Source organism: Pseudorca crassidens, chromosome 5 (genome assembly GCF_039906515.1).
Source record: "Pseudorca crassidens isolate mPseCra1 chromosome 5, mPseCra1.hap1, whole genome shotgun sequence".
In the NCBI taxonomy this organism is placed as follows: Eukaryota; Metazoa; Chordata; class Mammalia; order Artiodactyla; family Delphinidae; genus Pseudorca; species Pseudorca crassidens.
Genome location: NC_090300.1, coordinates 34,690,769 through 34,714,423, shown reverse-complemented (window position 1 = coordinate 34,714,423; position 23,655 = coordinate 34,690,769). Strand labels below are relative to the sequence as shown.

Sequence of the window (23,655 nt, the reverse complement as noted above, 5' to 3'; positions counted from 1 at the left end):
TATACTGAATAAACTTGCTTTTATGCCTGATATACTTAAATATGTCTGTAGAATAGGTATAAAAAAGTTCACAATAATATTTTTGGTGGATTATACCTTCTATACATATCCTCTCTGTCCCTCTTAATGCTTTTGGTCCTCAATTCTGGTTTATCTTATATGATATTGTCCTTTCAGCTTTTTGTAAGCCTTTGTTAACTACATCCAGCATTTATCCAGTTTGTTTACTTCCTGTGTTAAATTTTTGATTAAGGTGTGTTTGTAAACATTTTAATTTCTTTATTTCAACCCTAAATGACAATCTGCTTTTTTAATAAAGCATGTTAGTCTCTTTACATTTATTGAGATTACAGATGTTGGCATCTGCTTCCCTGTGCTTTCCTGATGACATTTTCTTGTTTTTTTAAGCTGTGCTTCCTGCAGAGTTTTATTTTCTAACTTATATTTTCTCCATCACCAAGATCACCAAAAATAATTTTCAGACATCTGCCTTAAGCTTCACAGCCATATTATTTAGGCTTAGTTCTAATTTTTTTCAGATTTATTTGCTCACCAATATTTCTTATATTCCTTATTTTCCTTTTATTGCATGCAGTTTTCATTTTGCTAGAAAACACCCTCAAGTAATACCCTGCATATAGGGTACATAGGTAGTAAACATTTTAATTGCCTTTCCTTTGATTAGTTCCTCTCCTCCATTCTCTCTGTTTTCTTTACAGAGTTTCTACTAGATAATATAATAAACTTTCTTAATCTGTACTCCTTGTCTCTTAATTTCTCTCTCATACTTTTTTTTTTTTTTTTTTTTTGCGGTACACGGGCCTCTCACTGCTGGGGCCCCTCCCGTCGCAGAGCACAGGCTCCGGACGCGCAGGCTCAGCGGCCATGGCCCACAGGCCTAGCCACTCTGTGGCATGCAGGGCATGCGGGATCCTCCCAGACCGGGGCACAAACCTCTGTCCCCTGCATCGGCAGGTGGACTCCCAACCACTGCACCACCAGGGAAGCCCTCTCTCTCATACTTTTCATTTCTTTCCTCTTTTGCACTACTTCCTGCAAAATTCCCAATCTTTGGTTATGTCTATTCATGTCATTTAATAATCCACCTCTCACCTACATTTTGGAATTCATGTTTTTAATTTCTAAGAAGTCTCTTCCTCTTTCATAATTGCTTCTTCTTATATTTGGGGGCATTAATCAAAAATTTTCATCAGGGGCTTCCCTGGTGGCGCAGTAGTTAAGAATCTGCCTGCCAATGCAGGGGACATGGGTTCAAGCCCTGGTCTAGGAAGATCCCACATGCCGCAGAGCAACTAAGCCCACGCACCACAACTACTGAGCCTACGTTCTAGAGCAGCGAGCCACAACTACTTAGTCTGCGTGACACAACTACTCAAGCCTGTGCACCTAGAGCCTGTGCTCCACAACGAGAAGCCCATGCACCGCAATGAAGAGTAGGCCCTGCTCGCTGCAACTAGAGAAAGCCTGCACGCAGCAACGAACACCCAACTCAGCCAAAAATAGTAAATAAATAAAAAACAGATACCTAAAATACCTAAAATTAAAAAAAAAAATCATCAGTATGTTGGCCTTGCGCTTCTTTTTCATGATATTGATTTTTTTCAAGTTTCAGTGTTTCTTGGTTGCCAGTACATATATATTAATGAGTCCAGACTCAAGAATACTGGTAGCTAGAATCCTTTTCTTGAATCTGGTTGCAATGTCCTGGCTTCCTCGGTTGTGTAGGAAAGTGGAAAAAGGGGATCTATAATCAGGTAGGCTTTTCCTCTAATTGTAGGTATGCACTTTGCATTTTGAATGCAGAAGTTCCCTCTCCCTACTGATGGCCATACATATCTGGGGTAGTTATTCACTACTTTGCTTCTCAGACCAGTGTCCACATCCCAAATGCCTGGACCAGCATTTCTGAAAAGAGGAATAAGCTCCTCTAAAGGGCAGACACTTAATTACTACTGACAGCTTACTCCTTTCACCAGCCTCTGTTGCTCTGATCTTTAATGTATTTCAGATTTCTACCAGAAAATCTCGAAAAAATTTTCCCTCTTTTCGTCTCCTGTGGGGGTATGGGTTACTTAACTGGAATTCACAGTCATTTACTTTACAGTTTCCACAAATTCTTCACTGTCCTGGTCAACTGGTGATATCTCATTCATTTTGACTTTTTTATCATGAGGTTTTCAGTTGTATGAGTTGCTGGCACAATTCAAGGCTTTAAGTTGTATAATTTCACTAGCATTGGCATTTTTAAGAATGACTTTTCTATGCCTTAAATCAAGGCATATTAAAATTTAACTCAAGAATGTTTTCATTGTTCTAGAAATTTTTTTTGTTTATATTCTCAATATAGATGCTAACTTCTTTGAGCATTACCTCTTCCTGACTGTAAGGTGGTGGCTTAATAGAATGCTTTCTGTTAACACTAATAACCACTTGCTTCAAACTCAATGTGTATACCAGCAGGACATGATAATGTGTTGGCCTATTTTCTGATTAAGAGTTTCAAATTCACCAGTATGAGTGACAACAATCAGTATAACACGCTCTGTCAGGAACTGGCTTGATATAATATTTATGAGACAGTCTTCCTGTCTTGGGGCATGTGTGATGGCCACATAACTTGCTACTCTCAAATCTCTACAAGAAAAGATCGATGTCTGAGAAAAAAAATTTTTAACGTGGCCAATAGGGTAAAAGGTTACAATCGCCTTTCAGACATTTCATACCAAGGACCTTCTATTGGTAGCAAAAGGTGAAGCTATAAGAAGGAAGGCCTTGAAGCATTCTTGATGGCTATAAAAAAAAACCTGGGATTCAAAAGGATCTGGAGGGCTTCCTTGGTGGCACAGTGGCTAAGAATCCACCTGCCAAGCTCTTTGGTGGGGCTAATGGTGGACCTTGGGAGGGCTCACGCCAAAGAGTACTTCTCAGAATTTCTGCTGCCGGTTCTTTGTCCACATGGTGAGCCACAGCTGCCCCCTGCCTCTGCAGGAGATGTTCCAACACTAGCCACCCAGTTTCCAGATATATGCAGATCAATGGACTGACTCAGCCTGACCTCCTGGCACATCCCCCTGGGGGTCTGTGCCATTGGTCAGCACTTTGCTCTGAAGGAGGTGGGCTCACCATCAGTCTAGGTGTGTGTAGTGGAAATCAGGACAACCATCCTGCCACAGGTACATGTACCTGCCACAGGTACATGCCAGGTACATGTGGCTGACAGGGCCTTGGTGCTCCGGCCGGGTGTCAGGCCTGAGTCTCTGAGGTGGGAGAGCCAAGTTCAGGACACTGGACCACCAGAGACCTCCCGGCCCCTTGTAATATCAATCGGCAAGAGCTCTCCAAGAGATTTCTGTCTCAATGTGAAGACCCAACTCCACTCAAGGACCAGCAAGCTCCAGTGCTGGACACCCCATGCCAAACAACTAGCAAGAAAGGAACACAACACCATCCATTAGCAGAGAAGCTGCCTAAAGTCATAATAAGTTCAGATACCCAAAAACACACCAAGGGACGTGGTCTTGCCCACCAGAAAGACAAGATCCAGCCTCATCCACTAGAACACAGGCACTACTCCCCTCCACCAGGAAACCTACACAACCCACTGAACCAACCTTACCCACTGGGGGCAGACACCAAAAACAACAGGAATTATCAACATGCAGCCTGTGAAAAGGAGACCCCAAACACAGTAAGTTAAGTAAAATGAGAAAGAAATACGCAGCAGATGAAGGAGCAAAGTAAAAACCAACCAGTCCAAAAAAATGAAGAGGAAACAGGCAGCCTACCTGAAAAAGAATTCAGAGTAATGATAGTAAAGATTATCCAAAATCTTGGAAATAGAATGGAGAAAATACATGAAACGTTTAACAAGGACCTAGAAGAACTAAAGAGCAAACAAACAATGATGAGTAACAAAATAAATGAAATTAAAAATTCTCAAGAAGGAATCAACAGCAGAATAACTGAGGCAGAAGAACGGATAAGTGACCTGGAAGATAAAATAGTGGAAATAACTAATGCAGAGCAGAATAAAGAAAAAAGAATGAAAAGAATTGAGGACAGTCTCAGAGACCTTTGGGACAACATTAAACGCACCAATATTCGAATTACACGGGTCCCAGAAGAAGAAGAGAAAAACAAAGGGACTGAGAAAATATTTGAAGAGATTATACTGGAAAAATTCCCTAAGATGGGAATGGAAATAGTTAATCAAGTCCAGGAAGCACAGAGAGTCCCATACAGGATAAATTTAAGGAGGAACACGCCAAGACACATATATATCAAACTGTCAAAAATTAAATACAAAGAAAAAATATTAAAAGCAGCAAGGGAAAAGCAACACATAACATACAAGGGAATCCCCATAAGGTTAACAGCTGATCTTTCAGCAGAAACTCTGCAAGCCAGAAGGGAGTGGGAGGACATATTTAAAATGATGAAAGGGAAAAACCTACAACTGAGATTATTCTACCCAGCAAGGATCTCATTCACATTCGACTGAGAAATTAACACCTTTACAGACAAGCAAACGCTATGAGAATTCAGAACCACAAAACCAGCTTTACAACAAATGCTAAAGGAACTTCTCTAGGCAGGAAACACAAGAGAGGGAAAAGACCTACAATAACAACCCAAAATAATTTAAAAAATGGTAATAGGAACACACATATCAATAATGACCTTAAATGTAAATGGATTAAACGCTCCCATCAAAAGACACAGACTGGGGCTTCCCTGGTGGCGCAGTGGTTGAGAGTCCGCCTGCCGAGGCAGGGGACACGGGTTCGTGCCCTGGTCCGGGAGGATCCCACATGCCGAGGAGCAGCTGGGCCTGAGAGCCATGGCTGCTGAGTCTGTGCTTTTGTAGCCTGTGCTCCACAACGGGAGGGGCCACAACAGTGAGAGGCCAGTGCACCGCAAAAAAAAAAAAAAAAAAAGGACACAGACTGGCTGAATGGATATAAAAACAAGACCGGTATATATGCTGTCTACAAGAGACCCACTTCAGACCTAGGGACACATACAAACTAAAAGTGAGGGCATGGAAAAAGATATTCCATGCAAATGGAAATCAAAAGAAAGCTGGAGTAGCAATTCTCATATGAGACAAAATAAGACTTTAAAATAAAGACTATTACAAGAGACAAAGGACAGTACATAATGATCAAGGGATCAATCCAAGATAAAGATATAACAATTATAAATATTTATGCACCCAACATAGGAGTACTTCAATACATAAGGCAAATGCTAACAGCCATAAAAGGGGAAATCAACAGTAACACAATAATAATAGGGGAGTTTAACACCCCACTTTCACCAATGGACAGATCACCCAAAATGAAAATAAATAAGGAAATACAAGCTATAAATAACACATTAAACAAGATGGATTTGTTATTTACAGGACATTCCATCCAAAAACAACCTAATACACTTTCTTCTCAAGTGCTCATGGAACATTCTCCAGGATATACCATATTTGGGATCACAAATCAAGCCTTGGTAAATTTAAGAAAATTGAAATCGTATCAAGTATCTTTGCCAACCGCTTTGCTATGAGACCAGATATCAATTACAGGAAAAAAACAGTAAAAAGTACAAACACAAGAAGGCTAAACAATATGCTACTAAATAACCAAGAGATCACTGAAGAAATCAAAGAGGAAATCAAAATACACCTATAAACAAATGCAGCAAAAGCAGTATAAAAGGAGGTTTATAGCAATACAATCTCACCTCAGGAAACAAGAAGAATCTCAAGTAAACAACCTAACTTTAAACCTAAAACAATTAGAGAAAGAAGAACAAAAACCCCCCCAAAGTTTGCAGAAGGAAAGAAATAAAGATCACATCAGAAATAAATGAAAAAGAAATGAAGGAAACAATAGCAAAGATAAATAAAACTAAAAGCTGGTTCTTTGAGAAGGTAAACAAAATAGATAAACCATTAGCCAGACTCATCAAGAAAAAATTGGAGAAGACCTAAATCCACAGAATTAGAAATGTAAAAGGAGAAGTAACAAACGACACTGCAGAAGTACACAGGTTCATGAGAGATTACTACAAGCAACTATATGCCAATACAATGGACAACCTGGAAGAAATGGACAAATTCTTAGAAAAGTACAACCTTCTGAGACTGAACCAGGAAGAAATAGAAAATATAAACAGACCAATCACAAGCACTGAAATTGAAACTCTGATTAAAAATATTCCAACAAACGAAAGCCCAGGACCAGATGGCTTCACAGGCGAATTCTATCAAACATTTAGAGAACACCTAACACCTATCCTTCTCAAACTCTTCCAAAATATAGCAGAGGGAGGAACACTCCCAAACTTATTCTATGAAGCCACCGTCACCCTGATACCAAAACGAGACAAAGATGGCACAAAAAAAGAAAACTACAGACCAATATCACTGATGAACATAGATGCAAAAAGCCTCAACAAAATACTAGTAAACATATTCCAACAGCACATTAAAAGGATCATACACCATGATCAAGTGGGGTTTATTCCAGGAATGCAAGGATTCTTCAATATAGGCAAATCAATCAATGTGATACACCGTATTAACAAAGTGAAGGATAAAAACCATATGATAATCTCAATAGATGCAGAAAAAGCTTTCGATAAAATTCAACAGCCATTTATGATAAAAACTCTCTAGAAAGTAGGCAGAGAGGGAACTTATCTCCACATAATAAAGGCCATATATGACAAACCCACAGCCAACATTGTTCTCAATGGTGAAAAACTGAAACCATTTCCACTAAGATCGGGAACAAGACAAGGCTGCACACTCTCACCACTATTATTCAACATAGTTTTGGAAGTTTTAACCACAGCAATCAGAGAAGAAAAAGATATAAAAGGAACCCAAATCAGAAAAGAAAAGTAAAACTGTCACTGTTTGCAGATAACATGATACTACACATAGAGAATCCTAAAGATGCTACCAGAAAACTACTAGAGCTAATCAATGAATTTGGTAAAGTAGCGGGATACAAAATTAATGCACAGAAGTCTCTTCCATTCCTATACAATAATGATGAAAAATCTGAAAGAGAAATTAAGGAACTGCTCAAAAAGAATAAAATACTTAGGAATAAACCTAGCTAAGGAGACAAAAGACCTGATTGTAGAAAACTGTAAGACACTGATGGAAGAAATTAAAGATGATACAAATAGATGGAGAGATACACCATGGTCTTGGATTGGAAGAATCAACACGGTGCAAATGACTATACTACCGAAAGCAATCTACAGATTCAATGCAATTCCTAATCAAACTATCAATGGCATTTTTGAACAGGACTGGATAAAAAATTTCACAATTTATATGGAAACACAAAAGACCCCAAATAGCCAAAGCAATCTTCAGAAAGAAAAATGGAGCTAGAGGAATCAGCCTCCCTGACTTCAGACTATACTACAAAGCTACAGTAATCAAGACAGTATGGTACTGGCACAAAAACAGAAATATAGATCAATGGAACAGGATAGAAAGCCCAGAGATAAACCCATGCACATATGGTCATCTTCTCTTTGATAAAGGAGGCAACAATATACAATGGAGAAAAGACAGCCTGTTCAATAAGTGGTGCTGGGAAACTGGACAGCTACATGTAAAAGAATGAAATTAGAATACTCCCTAACACCATACACAAAAATAAACTCAAAATGGATTAAAGACCTAAATGTAAGTCGAGAAACTATAAAACTCTTAGAGGAAAACATAGGCAGAACACTCTATGACATAAATCACAGCAAGATCCTTTTTGACCCACCTCCTAGAAAAATGGAAATAAAAACAAAAATAAGCAAATGGCACCTAATGAAACTTCAAAGCTTTTGCACAGAAAAGGAAACCATAAACAAGAGCAAAAGACAACCCTCAGAATGGGAGAAAATATTTGCAAATGAAGCAACTGACAAAGGATTAATCTCCAAAATTTACAAGCAGCTCATGCAGCTCAATAACAAAAAAACAAACAACCCAATCCAAAAATGGGCAGAAGACCTAAATAGACATTTCTCTAAAGAAGATATACAGACTGCCAACAAACACATGAAAGAATGCTCAACATCATTAATCATTAGAGAAATGAAAATCAAAACTACAGTGAGATATCATCTCACACCAGTCAGAATGGCCATCATGAAAAAATCTAGAAACAATAAATGCTGGAGAGGGTGTGGAGAAAAGGGAACACTCTTGCACTGCTGGTGGGAATGTGAATTGGTACAGCCACTATGGAGAACAGTATGGAGGTTCCTTAAAAAACTACAAATAGAACTACCATATGACCCAGCAATTCCACTACTGGGCATATACCCTGAGAAAACCATAACTTGAAAAGAGTCATGTACCACATTGTTCACTGCAGCACTATTTACCATAGCCAGGACATGGAAGCAACCTAAGTGTCCATTGACAGATGAATGTATAAAGAAGATGTTGCCCATATATACAATCAAATATTACTCAGCCATAAAAAGGAAATGAAATTGCGTTATTTGTAGTGAGGTGGATGGACTCAGAGTCTGTCATACAGAGTAAAATAAGTCAGAAAGAGAAAAACAAATACCATATGCTAACACACACACACACACATATATGGAATTAAAAAAAAAAAGGGTCTGAAGAACCTAGGGGCAGGACAGGAATAAAGACGGAGACGCAGAGAATGGACTTGAGGACACAGGGTGGGGAAACAGTAAGCTGGGACGAAGTGAGAGAGTGGCATGGACATATATACAATACCAAATGTAAAACAGATAGTTAGTGGGAAGCAGCTGCATAGCACAGGGAGATCAGCTCCATGCTTTGTGACCACCTAGAGGTGTGTGATAGGGAAGGTGGGAGGGAGATGCAAGAGGGAGGGGATATGGGGATATATGTATATTTATAGCTGATTCACTTTGTTATACAGCAGAAACGAACACAACATTGTAAAGCAATTATACCCCAATAAAGATGCTAAAAAAAAAAAGAATCTGCCTTCCCATGCAGGCGACACGGGTTCGAGACCTGGTTTGGGAAGCTCCCACATGCCACGGCGCAACTAAGCCCGTGCGCCACAACTACTGAAGACCTTGTGCCTGGAGCCCGTGCTCCGCGACAAGAGAAGCCCCTGCTCAATGCAACTAGAGAAAGCCTGCGGCAGCAACGAAGACACAATGCAGCCATAAAGAAACAAATAAATAAAATAAATTTATTTTAAAAAAAAAGGATCTGGAACCCTAACAACAACACGAAAGTTTACTTTCTAAACGCAGTTTTTCGTAACATAATTTCATAAAAGCAGCATGAAAATCAGGCATTTGCAAGCATTCTTTGTACTCCTTGGGAATTGATGAACAAAAAAGGTAGCTCATTAATGGAGAAAGAGTCATTGTACAGCAAATAGATAATCAGAATTATATTAAAATTTATGTATAAATTATATAACATAAATTAAAATTATATTTATTGTCTAGGTGAACTTTACCTTGCTATATCTAAGTATAATTTATTTTATAGGGTGTCCTCTAATCCCGTATATAACAAACTAATCTCATTTTCCTGACTTTATTTACAATTTTCTGGGTGTGTTACCATTTATCTCTAATTGGCTTCAAGGTTGCTCATAAATATTTTACCTCATGTTTTTTCTGCCCTGCTCACTTCTCTGTCGAATAGTTAAATACACTAAAGGAGTTCACTGTATAATGGAATCTTATATTTATTCCTTTTATGGAAAATCATTTACAGTGCAAATAACCATTCCAAATTATTAAGCCTAAAATTTCTAAATACTGTTATATTGGCTTTTATTCTCTGCAGAAGCAGAGCCAGTTATTGGTGAAGCTTGAAGAACATATTAAAAAAGAACCCCCAAAAGTTAATACTCTGGGGAGATTTCCTGGTTATATCAATAATATGTCTGTTAACTTTCTGTCTTAAATTACTGTCATAATGCACCTCATCATTTCATATGCCTAAAAGGACAGTTACCATACTTCTAGATTGTCCAGAAATGTTCTGGGTTATGATTAGTGCTTTGGAATAATTATCAATAGCATCCTTGTCACTCTGTATAGCATCACAGTTTGTACAGGAAATATTATGGTCACACTGCATATAGGGAAATATGGACTCATCACATGCAAGTACCATTTATCCTACTATATGGCATGTATCTCAAATACACAAGGTATTTTTTCACTTGAAACCAATGACTACTAAAAAGGAAAGAAAAAGTAGTTTAGGCAGATCTCTTAATCTCCATCATTTCACCTATAATTCCCATATAAAAGAGGACTACTACTCCATGGACTACAAACCTCTCTCAATTCAACATTTTAGAATTCTATTACTAAAATGTTACTATTTAACATCCTAGTAAAACAAAGGAATAGGAATGATTTTCAATTCAGTTAATTCTAGTTAACTGATCAGTAATCATCTATAAGCTGGACTTATTTTACTTTATGATTTCTAAGGTCTCTTTCTATTCAACTTTTTATGAGTCTAAAATATTACTAAAACACACATTAGAGTAAAACAAGAGGAATTCAGAATAAGACAATCAGAATCCCACCGTATTGTAAGAATATGACTTTAATAAGCATTCAGCTCCAGGTGTACACAAGAAACCCTTAAGTATGATTTGCAGTTGTTTTTGCAGCTGACAAGAATGCCACAGAGGAGAACTGGGAAATATATTTTAATGTGCTTGTAACACTTTAGTAAACAGCAGCAAACACACGAAACAGCAGTACCATTTGAAATATAGAGCAGTAATACACATCACAAATTATTGCTTTATATAGAAGATGAAACTGTGTAAAACTAACTACTTATGGATTTTAATATATCAAAAAGTAAAGTCCTTGGGCTTTCAGAGATCTAAAACATTTTCTTTCAATTAATAATCAAGTTAAAATAGCCTGATCATCATATTCCCTAAACTTTTCAGCAGTTTAAATAGTATATATGTGTCTCATCCCTATCAAATTTTGAAATTACTGTTGCTGTTAAAGTCAAATTTTTAAATATGACTTGATTGTTGCAAAATACTTTTAATCCCATTTCTTTAAAGCCTAAAAGGCTAAAGATTTAATTTGAATCGTCTACCACAAGTGTGATATTTATTAAGTACTTAGTGTTTTACCTTAAACATTCACAAACATCTGTATTTTACTCCATAATATATCCACACTTGCTTTGTTAAGAAAATAATGCTTTAAACCCTTACTATGGAAAGTGTGGTCCCTGGACTTCTGGTCCAGAAGCATAAACATCACCTAGGAGCTTGTTAGAAAGGTAGCATCTCAGACCCCAACCCAGAGCTACTGAATCAGAACTGGCATTTTAACAAGATCCCACGTAATTTGTATACACATTTAGAACAGTGTTCTTAAATTCTTAAACACGTCCTTTACTCAAACGCAACTCTCCAACTGGTTTTGTTTCTGACTTTATTCTTTCTCTATCTGTTCCCAACTCACTTAAAAGATACCGGGAATTCCTTCACCACTTTACCACTTTTCTGGCTTTGCTTTGCCCGAACGCCACTCTTTCCACTGAGTAAGTTCTTACATCTCTCTCTGATTTTAATTTTCTTATAGACTGCCTGTTTGTCTCTCTATTCCTCATTCCTACAGGGTTTCTCCAGCACTTTCAAACTTGAGCATACAGTCTCAAGTTTTTCTTCTTCCTGGACATGCCAATACAAACCAAAAATACTCTTTCCCCAAGTAAAGTTCAGGGTCCTAGATTTCCAGATTTTCGCCACCTTTTTTGCAACTCTGTTCCCACTCACTTATAAGCCAACAAGTTTGTTCATTCAGGGAGTCTTTAGGTTTAGTTTGCCATTCCCCCAATGTCATACCAGCAGTAGGAAATACAGTTCTAATATCAAAGAACATTTAAGTGGGCAAAACAAAGTTCACTTGCGCAAACAGACTTAGATAGATAATATGTTATGGATGTTAACTGTTTAATTGATAAACTGACATGGAAATGTCACATGGAATTACTACTATGGATTTGTACAACTACTAATTTACATCTAAATTCATATTTTTCTTTCTCCTTAAATAACATAATTTTCAAACAAGATAAAACTAATGGTTTTAATAGCGTGACAATGTTCATGAACTGTTTAAATAATATAATGTGGTTTTTTTTTTTTTGGCCATGCCACACAGCTTGCAGGATCTTAGTTCCCTGACCAGGGATTGAACCTGGGCCTTCGGCAGTGAAACCACGGAGTCCTAACCACAGAACTGCCAGGGAATTCCCTAAATAATATAATTTAAAAGGCATGGGCAAAAATTCAAGAAAAAAAAAGCAACAATAAAAAGTATGTAGTATTACAATGCGATATAAAACTTTAAAAATTGCTAGCCTATATTCAGTGTTAATCCACACCTGCATACATATTCCCACAAAAGGTAGAGTACTGATTCCATAATCATAAAATCAAATCCATGGAGGCAGGGAATTCCCTGGTGGTCCCAGTGGTTAGGATGCAGGCTTTCACTGCCGTGGACCCTGGTTCAATCCCTGGTTGGGGAACTAAGGTCCCACAAGTCACGTGGCACAGCCAAAAAAAAACCAGAAAAAAAAAAAACAAACAAAGAAAATATCCATGGAGTCAGATTTGTAAGAAACAGGCTTGTCTTCATTTGATTAAAAAATATCGTTAATTACAATGAATTAAACAACAATTTTATTTAAAATGTAATCTAATGTTAAAACAAAAACAAAATAAAGAATTATGTTAAAAATTTACCTCACTTTCAAGAAAGAAAAGAACCAGCATCCTAATAAGGTTCCCATTTGGACTGTTCCTCCCCCTCCTCTTTGCTAATGCTTCTTCTGCTTGTGGGTCATGTCTGCTAAATAGCCTGGAAATAAGTAACAAAACAAGAACTTTACAAATTTACATGGATATGAATTTTAGTCTTTTCCTTCAATGTATAAATTATTTCAGTGTTAAAAGAAGAAAACAGTATTAGAGATCAGGTTACTGATTTGTTTCAACACAAGTATGTAACTGATGTTTTTATAGGTCAAAAAGTGGTTAGATCTAAACAATTTCATACAGTTCAACTATACATAAAGTGTAAAAGAAAGCTTTTTTTACTGATGACTAATCAATGTTCAAATCTTTATGAAAAACATAAACTTTTTATTCTCTATGATAGATACTAAAGTATGTAATTTTAAATAGAGTTCTATTTTCTTAAATATCCATTTTACAGTCATGTAATTATAGAATTTAACCAAAGGCTCCAGCAATAATGGTAAAAATTCAGACTTTTAATCATGATTTATTTCTTCCACTATCTTCTGTTTACTAACCTATTACCTAGAAACAGTATTCAACAACCCAACAGTATTGAGTAAAATGAAAGAAACATTAAATTTATAAAAATACTACTTAGTGGCAAAACTTCTAGAATATGGCAAAGAAATGACTTGAAAATTTTAATTTGCTAAGAAGACTTATTCTAACAAAACTTAAGGACTACTCAAGGTGCCTTACTCCCAGGTATTGCTCCAGGTAAAAGGGATATAATACTGAACAAAGAAAAAATCCCTATTCTCATTGAGCTCTCACTCTAGTGGTTGGAGATAAACAGTAGATCAATATATACCACCTCAGGTGTTACAAGGAAATACAACCGTCTAGGAATAGGAATATAGAGTGCTAGTTTAGACATGGAAGTCATAGTAGGCCTCTCAGATGAGAGGCTAAATAATTGAATAAAATAAGAAAAACTTCATGTGACATAAAATATAAACCAATTTCAAGCAGAAAATGAGTATTGAGAAACTATTTTTGGAGGGAAGGGGAAAGTATATGGCAGGGGTATAGAAGACTAGAGTATTATCTTGAAGCTATATCTGCACAGCTATCAGACTGGTTTAAGAGAAAGCTTATTTGGGTGGCTTTCAGAGGTGGGGGGCAAATGGAAAATATGAGGGTCCTTTACACTAAAACGTACAAATTTAAATTAACTGCATTCACTGTATATAAGGCACTGAGTAATTAGCTTAATTTTTCTAATATTAAAATGTAGAATTTTCAATGACATTAAAACATTCATTTCAGATACATTTTACCGTTTTTTGGATGCTTGGTATAGCTTAATACACTAGACTAAAAAACAGACTAAGTCTATGTGCATGCACACATTTTTTTTTTTTTTAAACTTTATCGTGGAATTCTGGGGCTAGTCTACAGTTTACTTGTTAAGATTTTAACAGATCACAATATTAAATGGTGGGAAAATGCTGAAAGAGATCATTAAGAATCAAAAGTTCTCAAACTGAATATTTTCAGGGCAGGGGCATAAAACAAGCTTATGAAGTGAAGCTTTCATTTGCATAGGAGTTGACCTCCTTTGCACAATGAAATAAAAAATAATGGCAGCTTACATTTGTCAATTTTTACGTAAAATATTATAATTTAAAATTCTTTAGCAAGTGTTTCAAACTTACAAAAACACAATACAAATAAAATTAAATATATCCAAAGGTTCTTTCTGATTACAGTGCTGCCAGTTTATGGCCTCTATTCTGTAGCTGACCAGCCTTTTTAGTCTATCTTTTCTTTGAAACTATAGAAGCAATAATTCTTTCTAAAAAAACACAAAGCTTTTTGAAAAGTTAAGTAGAGAACAAATTAGAATTTATTACTAGAATACAATAAAAAAGGAAGGGAAGTGAAGACTACAGTATACCCTTGATATTTGTGATAGACAACACCTCAAGATAAATATGGAAATAGCATTATTCTTTATTAGCCAATGATGTCAGAGTCACTGTCAAAGTCAATATCTTATTTTAAAAGTCATGCCTAAAAATTCTGACTTTCTTCCTCACTTTCATTACCAGCATGCCCTACTAGCCAGCTTCCTTCTTAAAGATTTTTCACATAGAAACAACTTTTTCTCACTTTGAGAGGTACCACTAAGTAAAGAGCAGTTTGTGGCTGCAGCACTGAGCTGCTGATGCTGGATGGAGGGCCAGGCCTGCTCATTATCAAAGTTAATCATCCATGTACAACAGTTGCCCAGTGCATGATTTACATCTGTGCTTAGCATAATTACAAATCACAACATGTAATGGACTTCTGGGTTCACCTGTCAAAGTCACTAAGTTAAATCTATGAACAAAAACAAAAACAAAGCAAAACATCCCCTTGCCCAAGAATATGTTTACATTTTAAGAATGAATTAATCTACTAATAAATTATGTAACATATACAGTAGACCATGATCAAAAATATATTTCATAAGAATGTTTAATTATATTCATAAACTCTCACTAGCGCTATGCTTTGTCAAAAAAATAGATGAGATTTTGCTTTTAAACTGTAACTGCATATATAATTTTTAGCATCATTATGGATTACTGATTAAAATAATCCTCATCCTGACAGAATGGAGAAAAATGAAAATTTGGGAGGCGTTTTGAGGATATTTAAATTACCAATGTTGAGAAGATGAGAACTCAGAATTTTAAAAGGGAAAAAAATTTGGTGAAATAAAATATCAGTTACTTAGGGGAGTCTTTATGAACTTCAAGCACTTCTCCTTTCTCCACTCACACGCCTAAGCTGACTAGCTGAGAACCATCCTTTTAGATTTCAGGCCAAAGGAATATATCACAAGGGACATCATTCTCAGGGATGTGATTCATGATGTGCACGTAGGTGTGAGAATATTATAACCCCCAGAACTTGGGGCAATGGCCACTTCTAGCACTGTTTTCAGTCACTATTACTTTCTTTCATTAACTGTAAAACAACGACAAAACAACATATGAAAGTGGAACCTGGTTTCAAAGAGAATTAACTCACTTTTTGTGAAGGAATTCTCCAGCTGCCACAGCAACAGGACGATGTGCTGAGTATACCAAGTGGTAAACATTTTCACAGTCTTCATTGGAAAGAGCTTCTTCACTTCCACTGAAAAATTCAGAAAGTAACACTGAGCCAAAAATAGTTACTGTCAGTTCTACCTTGATTAACATTTTGTAAGGTTCTTTATAAAAGCTCAAGCATGCTGACTTTATTTTCGTCTCTTTTTAGTCTGACTTTGAAAATAATATTTCTCTTTAACTATAAAAGACACTTAATTGTTATATAAAATTCAGAAAATACAGATAACACAAGAAAATAAAATGTCCACATTTCTTCCCATACACACCTATGGACAATGAGTATTAGTACCTTGGGATATATATTAGCCCAGTTTAGCTCAGTTTCTTTAAATGTGCATAAGATTTTTGTTAATAGGCACTGGTCATATATTGCCCCTGTTTTACAAAGTTAAATTATTATTGTACTATGTAACTCTTTCCAGAACTATTTTAAATTATAGTTTATCACAATATTTACAATACTATTTAGTCTTCTTCTATGTAAAATGGATTCACTAGTCATAACCACTCCTCTATTAACACAAATTTCCCACCTTTCTATTCATGCATTCTTAAAGTTTGAAACTTTTCTTGGTTTGCTGGAATGTATCTTTAAGTATTTTTTTCCCAAAGAGGGAACATCTATTTCCTGATTATTAACATGATTAAAAATGTCTGACAGGGTTATAGATTAATGACTAGATGACTACAGAATTCTTGGGCTATACAGGTTCTTGACAAGATGTAGGGGTATAAATTCATTCTCTGGAGATGCCTAGAGGTTAGGAGGAGATCGAGGGATCTGACAAATATAAATTAGAATGACCTTTGCAGCAGAATAAGGTAGCTGCATCATAGTATAAGGGAGAAACTTTAGTTCTGAAAGAAAAAGAGCTGAATATCAAGGATGGGAGACAGACAGAAGCATTTTTTAAAGTACACTTTTCCCCCCTCTCAACAAGGCCTAAGTTTTAACCTCTTCACTTAATTACATGTATATCATCAACTCAATTAGCTAATACCCTCAGGATAAAGTTAAACTCATAGGAAAAAAAATTTAACAAGATATCTCAGTAATCTAAGCTCATAAGTGAAAGGAAAGTAATCTATACCAAAAGAAGAATTAACAGATGCAGAGAAAAAGAATTTAAAGATGGTATAACAGGATGTTAAAGGTGACTTAACTTGTTGTTTTGGGGAAGTTCTGGTAGAGAGTCCACAAGCCAAGAAAAATAAGGCCAGATCATTTCATGCAATGCTATAAGAGACTGGAGAGTTAGTTTTGGGAACCTTAGCTCATTTCTCACCAAAATAATATATAAGTAGACATTAGGAGATTGAGCAATATAATGAGTAGAAATCCATACTTCTTCCATGTTTCCTTTAGGCCAGATATGGAATACTTAAAGGGAGCCAGCCTGGATAGTTTTAAAAGACATTTTGCCCAACAAGACCACCTAAAGGGCAAGCAACTCAAACAGAGGAAACCTGAAAGTCAGGCGCTGAGTCACACAGTAAATAGCCAGAGGAGGCACTGTCCACTCTGGGGAACTTCCCATTGTCATAAATACCTAGAGTGGGGATGAGACAGGAGGGAAAGGGACAGGACACAAAATGCTAGATAATGAAGAAGGGGAGCAGCTGTTGGGATGCTAAGATAGGCTAGAACCAGCTCAAACCAAGGTGGCTTTGAGAACAGTTGGGTCACTGACCTTTAGCTAATTATACCTTCATTGAAATACTAAAAATCACTCCCTCTTACACCATGACAGTTCCGAGGAGGACCATAAAAGGTCAAAAAGTAGGCAGTGGTCCAATTCTTGGGAAATCCCCACCCTTCACCAAAATAGCAAGAATATTCCTCCCACTCAGCCTATGAAATTACTTAACCCATAAAAACCTATGACCCCATGCCCCTGGGCAGAGCTCACCTTCCCAGAAGACCCTGTGCCCTGGAGCCGCTCTTGCCTTCTGAGACAGGCCTCATTCTGCCTATGGAATGTGTATCTCTCTAAATAAACTTGCTTTCCCTTTACTATGGTTCGCTCTGGAATTCCTTCCTGTGGGAAGCCAAGGACCCTCACTTGGAGGTCCATCCTAAGGACTTCTGCGGGTTCCAGGATGACATCTCCCTCTTCTGCAAAAGGGAGAGCTCTCTGAGGAATCCATAAAAGGACCAATATACCTAATGAATTATTAGGTCATCTGACACAGCTGGAGGGCCATAACTATACTTTTATATAAGACACGTTTTGCCCTTATTTCCTCCAATGAAAACATAGAAAAAAACCTTAAAAATAGACTTTTGAAACTAGCCAAACCATTTTCTAAATTCATGATGAAAGTATGATTTTTTTTAGCCAAACAAGGTCTTAGATGGTTTGAAAATACTCTTTAAGGAAGTAAACTAGCCTGAAAAGACAATACTGGAGGAGTCTATGAGAGAATTACTCTTCCTTGGAAGTAAGGGAAGAAGTACTATCAAAGCAAAGTTTACTCCTGTCTAAATGAGCAATTACTGAAACTAAATAAAAAAAAGGAAGCAAAAAAACCCAAAAAAGTAATCCTTAACAATAGATTTTAAACTCTAGACAATTCCGATGAAAAATACAAGTGGTTGCAATGTGGGTATTTTTTGTTCAAGGGAAAGACATTGATAAGCTTGTGAAATTTACAAGTAAACTATAACTAGGGGGCATAATAATTTAAAATAGAATTTGAAAAGGAAAAAATTCTTCATAAATGACAAGGAAGAATGAGATGTAAGGATAAAGTGAATATTATCAGAAGATGTACAAATCATGAATAGAGAGGTACTGATCTATATACTCTGAAGTATACCAAGCAACAACCGAAAAGGAAAGACAAGTGAACAATAGTAGTTCAAGACTTTAACACATCCTTCTGAAAAAGTAGACAAAAATAAGCAAAGGTATAGATAATTTGAATGACTCTAAATAAATTCAAAGTAATGAATATAAATAACTATATACACAACACAGATACGTATTGTTTCTAAACATACTTAGAAAATTCAGAAAATTGACCAAAGTACTCAGAACACATTCTCAAATAATACAATAAAATAGAAAGATCAGCTTTAAACAATCCGATCTAGGGAGAACAAAAATTACTACTGAATAATTTTGATTTAAACTGAAAATCATAAAGGTAATCAAAATACTTATCATTGATTGTCTATGAAAATATTCTATGTCCAAATTTTTAGGAGACTAGTAAAGTAGTACTTAAAGGTATATTTGTTACTTTAAATACGATTGTTCAAAAACAAGAAAGAAATAGCTAAAAGAAGCTAGTTCTTTGAAAAGAACAGTAGGATGGACAAACCTCTGCCATGACTGATCAAGAGGATACAAATAAAATGAACGATGTAAATAACAAAAGAAATAATAGTTTTATGAATAAAAATATCATAAGCTATCAAATAATAAAGTTGAAAACTGTGATAAAACTGATATACTATAAAAATCATATGAAAAGCCAAAATTATTACAAGAGGAAATAAAGGTTAACTTAGATAGATAACCACTGAAGAAGTAGAAATGGTAATCAAAGACCTTTCTCTCAAAAGAAACTTAAAACTGACATGGCTTTAACAAAAGAATTCTCTCAGAATTTCAAGGAGGAATTAATCTGTCATAGCAAATTTATTTCAGAACAGAAAAAGGGTGAGAAACTACTGAAGATATTTTACAAACAGTATATATCTTGATTTCAAAGTTGGGTAAGGAACAAAAAAATTATGTCAAATTTACACACAACACAGATGTGAAAATCCTAAATAGGATATTAAATGTAACATTGCATTTAAACAAAATACAATGAAAACAAATATGTCATGTTCAAACAGGATTTATTCTAGAAATGCATGGGTGTAAATCACCATTAGACAAATCTACCAATTTTATTCAGGCTCAACAATGTATGAAAGGAAAATCCCAGAAAACTGAGAATACAAAAGAACTTCTATCATATCAAAAACCTATCTCAGAAATAACTTTAGATGCCTTCCTAGAACAAGAACAAAAAAATCCACTATCGGTGATACTTCCATAGTGTTCAAAGTCCTGGCTAATGGAAGTAGACAAGAGAATGAAACAAAAGTTTTAAGGTTAGAAAAGGAGAAGACAGAACTGAAATTGTTTGCAGATCATATAATAATCTACGTAGTAAATTCAATACAATCAAACCATCAACATGGATAAAAGTTCTAATAAGCTGCACATAAAAGACCAACATAAAAATTAAATGTTTCCTTGCCTTAGGAATAACTAAGTAGAAAATATTTTTAACACTGAATACTAATCAAATAACAATAAAACAATAAAAACATACAGTATTTAAGAATTAACCTAGTAAATAATGTACAATACCTCTAGGAAAAAATTTAAACCTTATATAAAAGACCTAATGAGATCTAAATAAAGCAATACATCATTTTTATGTATAAACAATACATAATTGTAAAAAATTCCATTCTCTCCTAAATTTTTCATAAAATTAAATGCAGTTCTTTGTTTTGGCCATGCTATGCAGCCTATGGGATCTTAGGGGCCCCAACCAGGGATCGAACCCATGTCCCCTGCAATGGAAGCATGGAGTCTTAACCACTGGACCGCCAGGGAAGTCCCTAAATGGAGTTCTAATATTTAAACTCCCAACCAAAGTTTCTGAGGAATTAGACAAAAGTACTTTAAAAATTCATAAAGAAGAAAAAACAAATCCACAAGTAGCTAAGTGGATTTTTAAAAGAAAGGCAAAGAAGAAGGAACAAACCACTAAGAGGCCATATTTATAACATACAACATATACTAGAGTATAAAGCCACAATAACAAAGAATATGGTAATAGAGCAGAAAGAGGTAAAAAGAGATCAAAACAACAACAGACCCTGGCATACATGATGTTTGGTGTATGACAGATATAGCCTCACAAAGCGGGGAGGGGAGGATTTGTAATGACTTTGCCGGCACTTGCATTCTCTCACATAGATTCTTCCTAGTTTTTAGTCAAAGCTCTATAGATGAAACTAACTATTCCTATTTTAAAATCTCTATCATATTAATGACACAATTTAATGCCTTATTTCCTTTCTCCTACTTCTATACCATTCCAAAGAAGCCTATTTGAAAAACCTATCCCTTTGAAGCCTTCTCTCTCTTTAGACAGAAGTATGTTACTTCTCTGATACTGCATAAAAGAACTTTTATGTAAAGAAAATAGACAATATTCAAAATAAAAAACAAAGAGAAAACAAAACATTTTGTTTCAAACCTAACCTTAAAATGTGAAAGTAAAACCTAAAGTGGTAAGAATATATATTAGGGTTATATATGCGAAGTACATCAATAATGCTGGGAAAAAACATTAATATATTAGCAGATTAAATTAAAATATTATACTTACTGAAGTATCAGAGTAACCAATCGAATAGCTTCCACAGCAACATCATATTCCTTATCAAGTGTCATTGATACAATGCGATCCTGAAGAAAAGTTATACATCAAACCAACCATGAACAGAAAGTAAATGGAGACAGATCTGAGGTAATGTCTTTGGGGGAGTTCATGGAAGACTAATGATAGATTAGTCTAATGATGATTAGGTTAAATGGAAAGCTTAACTATTGAAACCATATTGTCATAGTCCTATGCACACACCAGGAAGTGTCATAAATGTTTATAATATAAAATTTTTTTCATCAACTGGCATTCTCTAACAGAGACAAACCTTACCTTGCAAAATTAATATAACTATAAAAAAGCTGTCTATGAAAAAAATCTTATTTTAAGCAGGTGAGCCTTCTATTGAAGGTAATGAATAAGAACTCATGTTGGTAATATCTTTTGTAAAGCAGAGATTCATCTATTTAATACAGGTTCATTTAAAGAATATGCAGTGAAGAATATGACCTAAACACTTGTTATGGTAATGCCATTTGCTAAACTAGCTAAAACGAGCATTTTTAAAGTGAAAAAGAAAATACGCTAAGCATCTTACCTTGAATCGGTTAGTGAATAGCTCCAATTTGGGGAATAATTCTCTATTGGTATACAGACTTTGTAGAGCTTTCAAACACTTCAGCCTGACTTCTCCTTGCTTCAGAAATACAAACAAAAACACAACAGAAGCAGTCAATTCTACGCCATAAAAGTTGAAAAGATTTTCAAGTCTATATGAAGACTAAAGTCATTTTCAGCTTAATCATTCAATTTACTTCATATTGTAATTCAACATAAGGTGGAACCAAGCAATTCTATTTGCACTTACATTTAATTAAAAATGCATTAAAAATTCCTTAGTTACTTGAGAGTAAGCTACACCTTTTTCAAATGTGTATCAACTCTGGTTCAACATGAAATACCTCCCACATTATACTGTGGCACTTCGAGAGAATTTCTGACCTATGATTTTAATTAAAGAAGGGTATGTTAATTTGTCCTTCCTGTAGAAAAATCTAATTTCATATTAAAGGGTCATCATTTATTCATTTCACAAATATTTACTGGATACCTTTTACTTTCCAGAAAGAGCAGTTAAGAAAACATGATAAAGGGAAGAATGTTTAAAAACAGAGGCAAAATGATAGAGTGATGTGTCCTGGGGCTGCTATTTACTAGGGAAATATAATAAAATCATTAACTTGGAGTAGAAGGTGTTGGTGATCAAAGTGCATTCCGGGTCATCTAGAAATTTAGCCAACTCTCAAATGATTAAAAAAGAGAACGAAGTTTCTGTGTTCAAAAAGCAACATGCTGGGGACTTCTCTGTGGTCCAGTGGGTAAGACTCCACGTTCCCAATGCAGGGGGCCTGGGTTCGATCCTTGGTCAGGGAACTATATCCCACATGCCACAACTAAGAGTTCGCATGCTGGGACTGAGTCCACGTGCTGCAACTAAGAAGGCTCCATGCTGCAAGTAGGAGTCCGCATGCCGCAACTAAGAAGCCTGCATGCCGCAACTAAGAGTCCACATGCCCCAACTAAAGATTCCCACATGCCCCAATGAAGACCCGGGGCAGCCAAAAAAAAAAAAAAAAAAAGCAACATGTTGTAACAGTAGGAGTCCAAGTTTTGGAACCAGACAAAGCTAGATTTCCAATTCTATAGCTTAGTAGCTACATGAGAGATGACAAGTATATTAATCACGCTGATACTCAGTTTTCTCATTTATAAAATATGATACTGACTTCATAAGGTTGTTATAAAATTTGAATGCTGGTAAAAGTTTTAACAACTAGCTCTGGGGGACGGGGCCCTGAATTGTTGCACTTGCAGATTTCTGTGATGTGATTACTCCCTCCATGGCCAATTTCAAGCTACCAATGATACTGAACTCATATAAGTGAATGGATGTGCATAATCACTCTCTTGAAAGCTGATTCAAGGTAGCTCGAGCACACCACTGAATGAGATAATGCTTGCTGGTAAAGTCTCTAGCACATAGGAGGTACCTCTGGTAGATGCTGTTGAGGCCCCGCCCAGATGTCCAAATCCTAATATACAAGGCTAATCTTCCTGCTTCTTCCTGTATTGACAGCTAATGGCGCTTACCTGCATCTTTCTCTGGAGAATTGACCATGGCTGAAAAGAACCACCTGGTACAAAGATTCCTATGCTCTACCTTGCCTCTCCTGTCCACACCCTTTCCCTCCTTCAGGATGAGGCTCATAGCCAGTGGG

The 23,655-nt window shown here is 35.9% G+C and overlaps 1 protein-coding gene across 1 annotated transcript in view; it reads right to left on the bottom strand.

The window, feature by feature from the left end:
- The window catches only part of STAG1 (STAG1 cohesin complex component), a 423,440-nt gene that overhangs the window by 78,732 nt on the left and 321,053 nt on the right, over positions 1 to 23,655 (bottom strand). Inside the window, exons 11-14 of the mRNA XM_067737732.1 lie at positions 21,975 to 22,073; positions 21,380 to 21,459; positions 15,891 to 15,998; positions 12,813 to 12,927 (exon numbers count right to left, since the gene is read on the bottom strand). Of these exons, the coding sequence (XP_067593833.1) occupies positions 12,813 to 12,927; positions 15,891 to 15,998; positions 21,380 to 21,459; positions 21,975 to 22,073 (402 nt within the window). The remainder of the gene's footprint in view (positions 1 to 12,812; positions 12,928 to 15,890; positions 15,999 to 21,379; positions 21,460 to 21,974; positions 22,074 to 23,655) is intronic.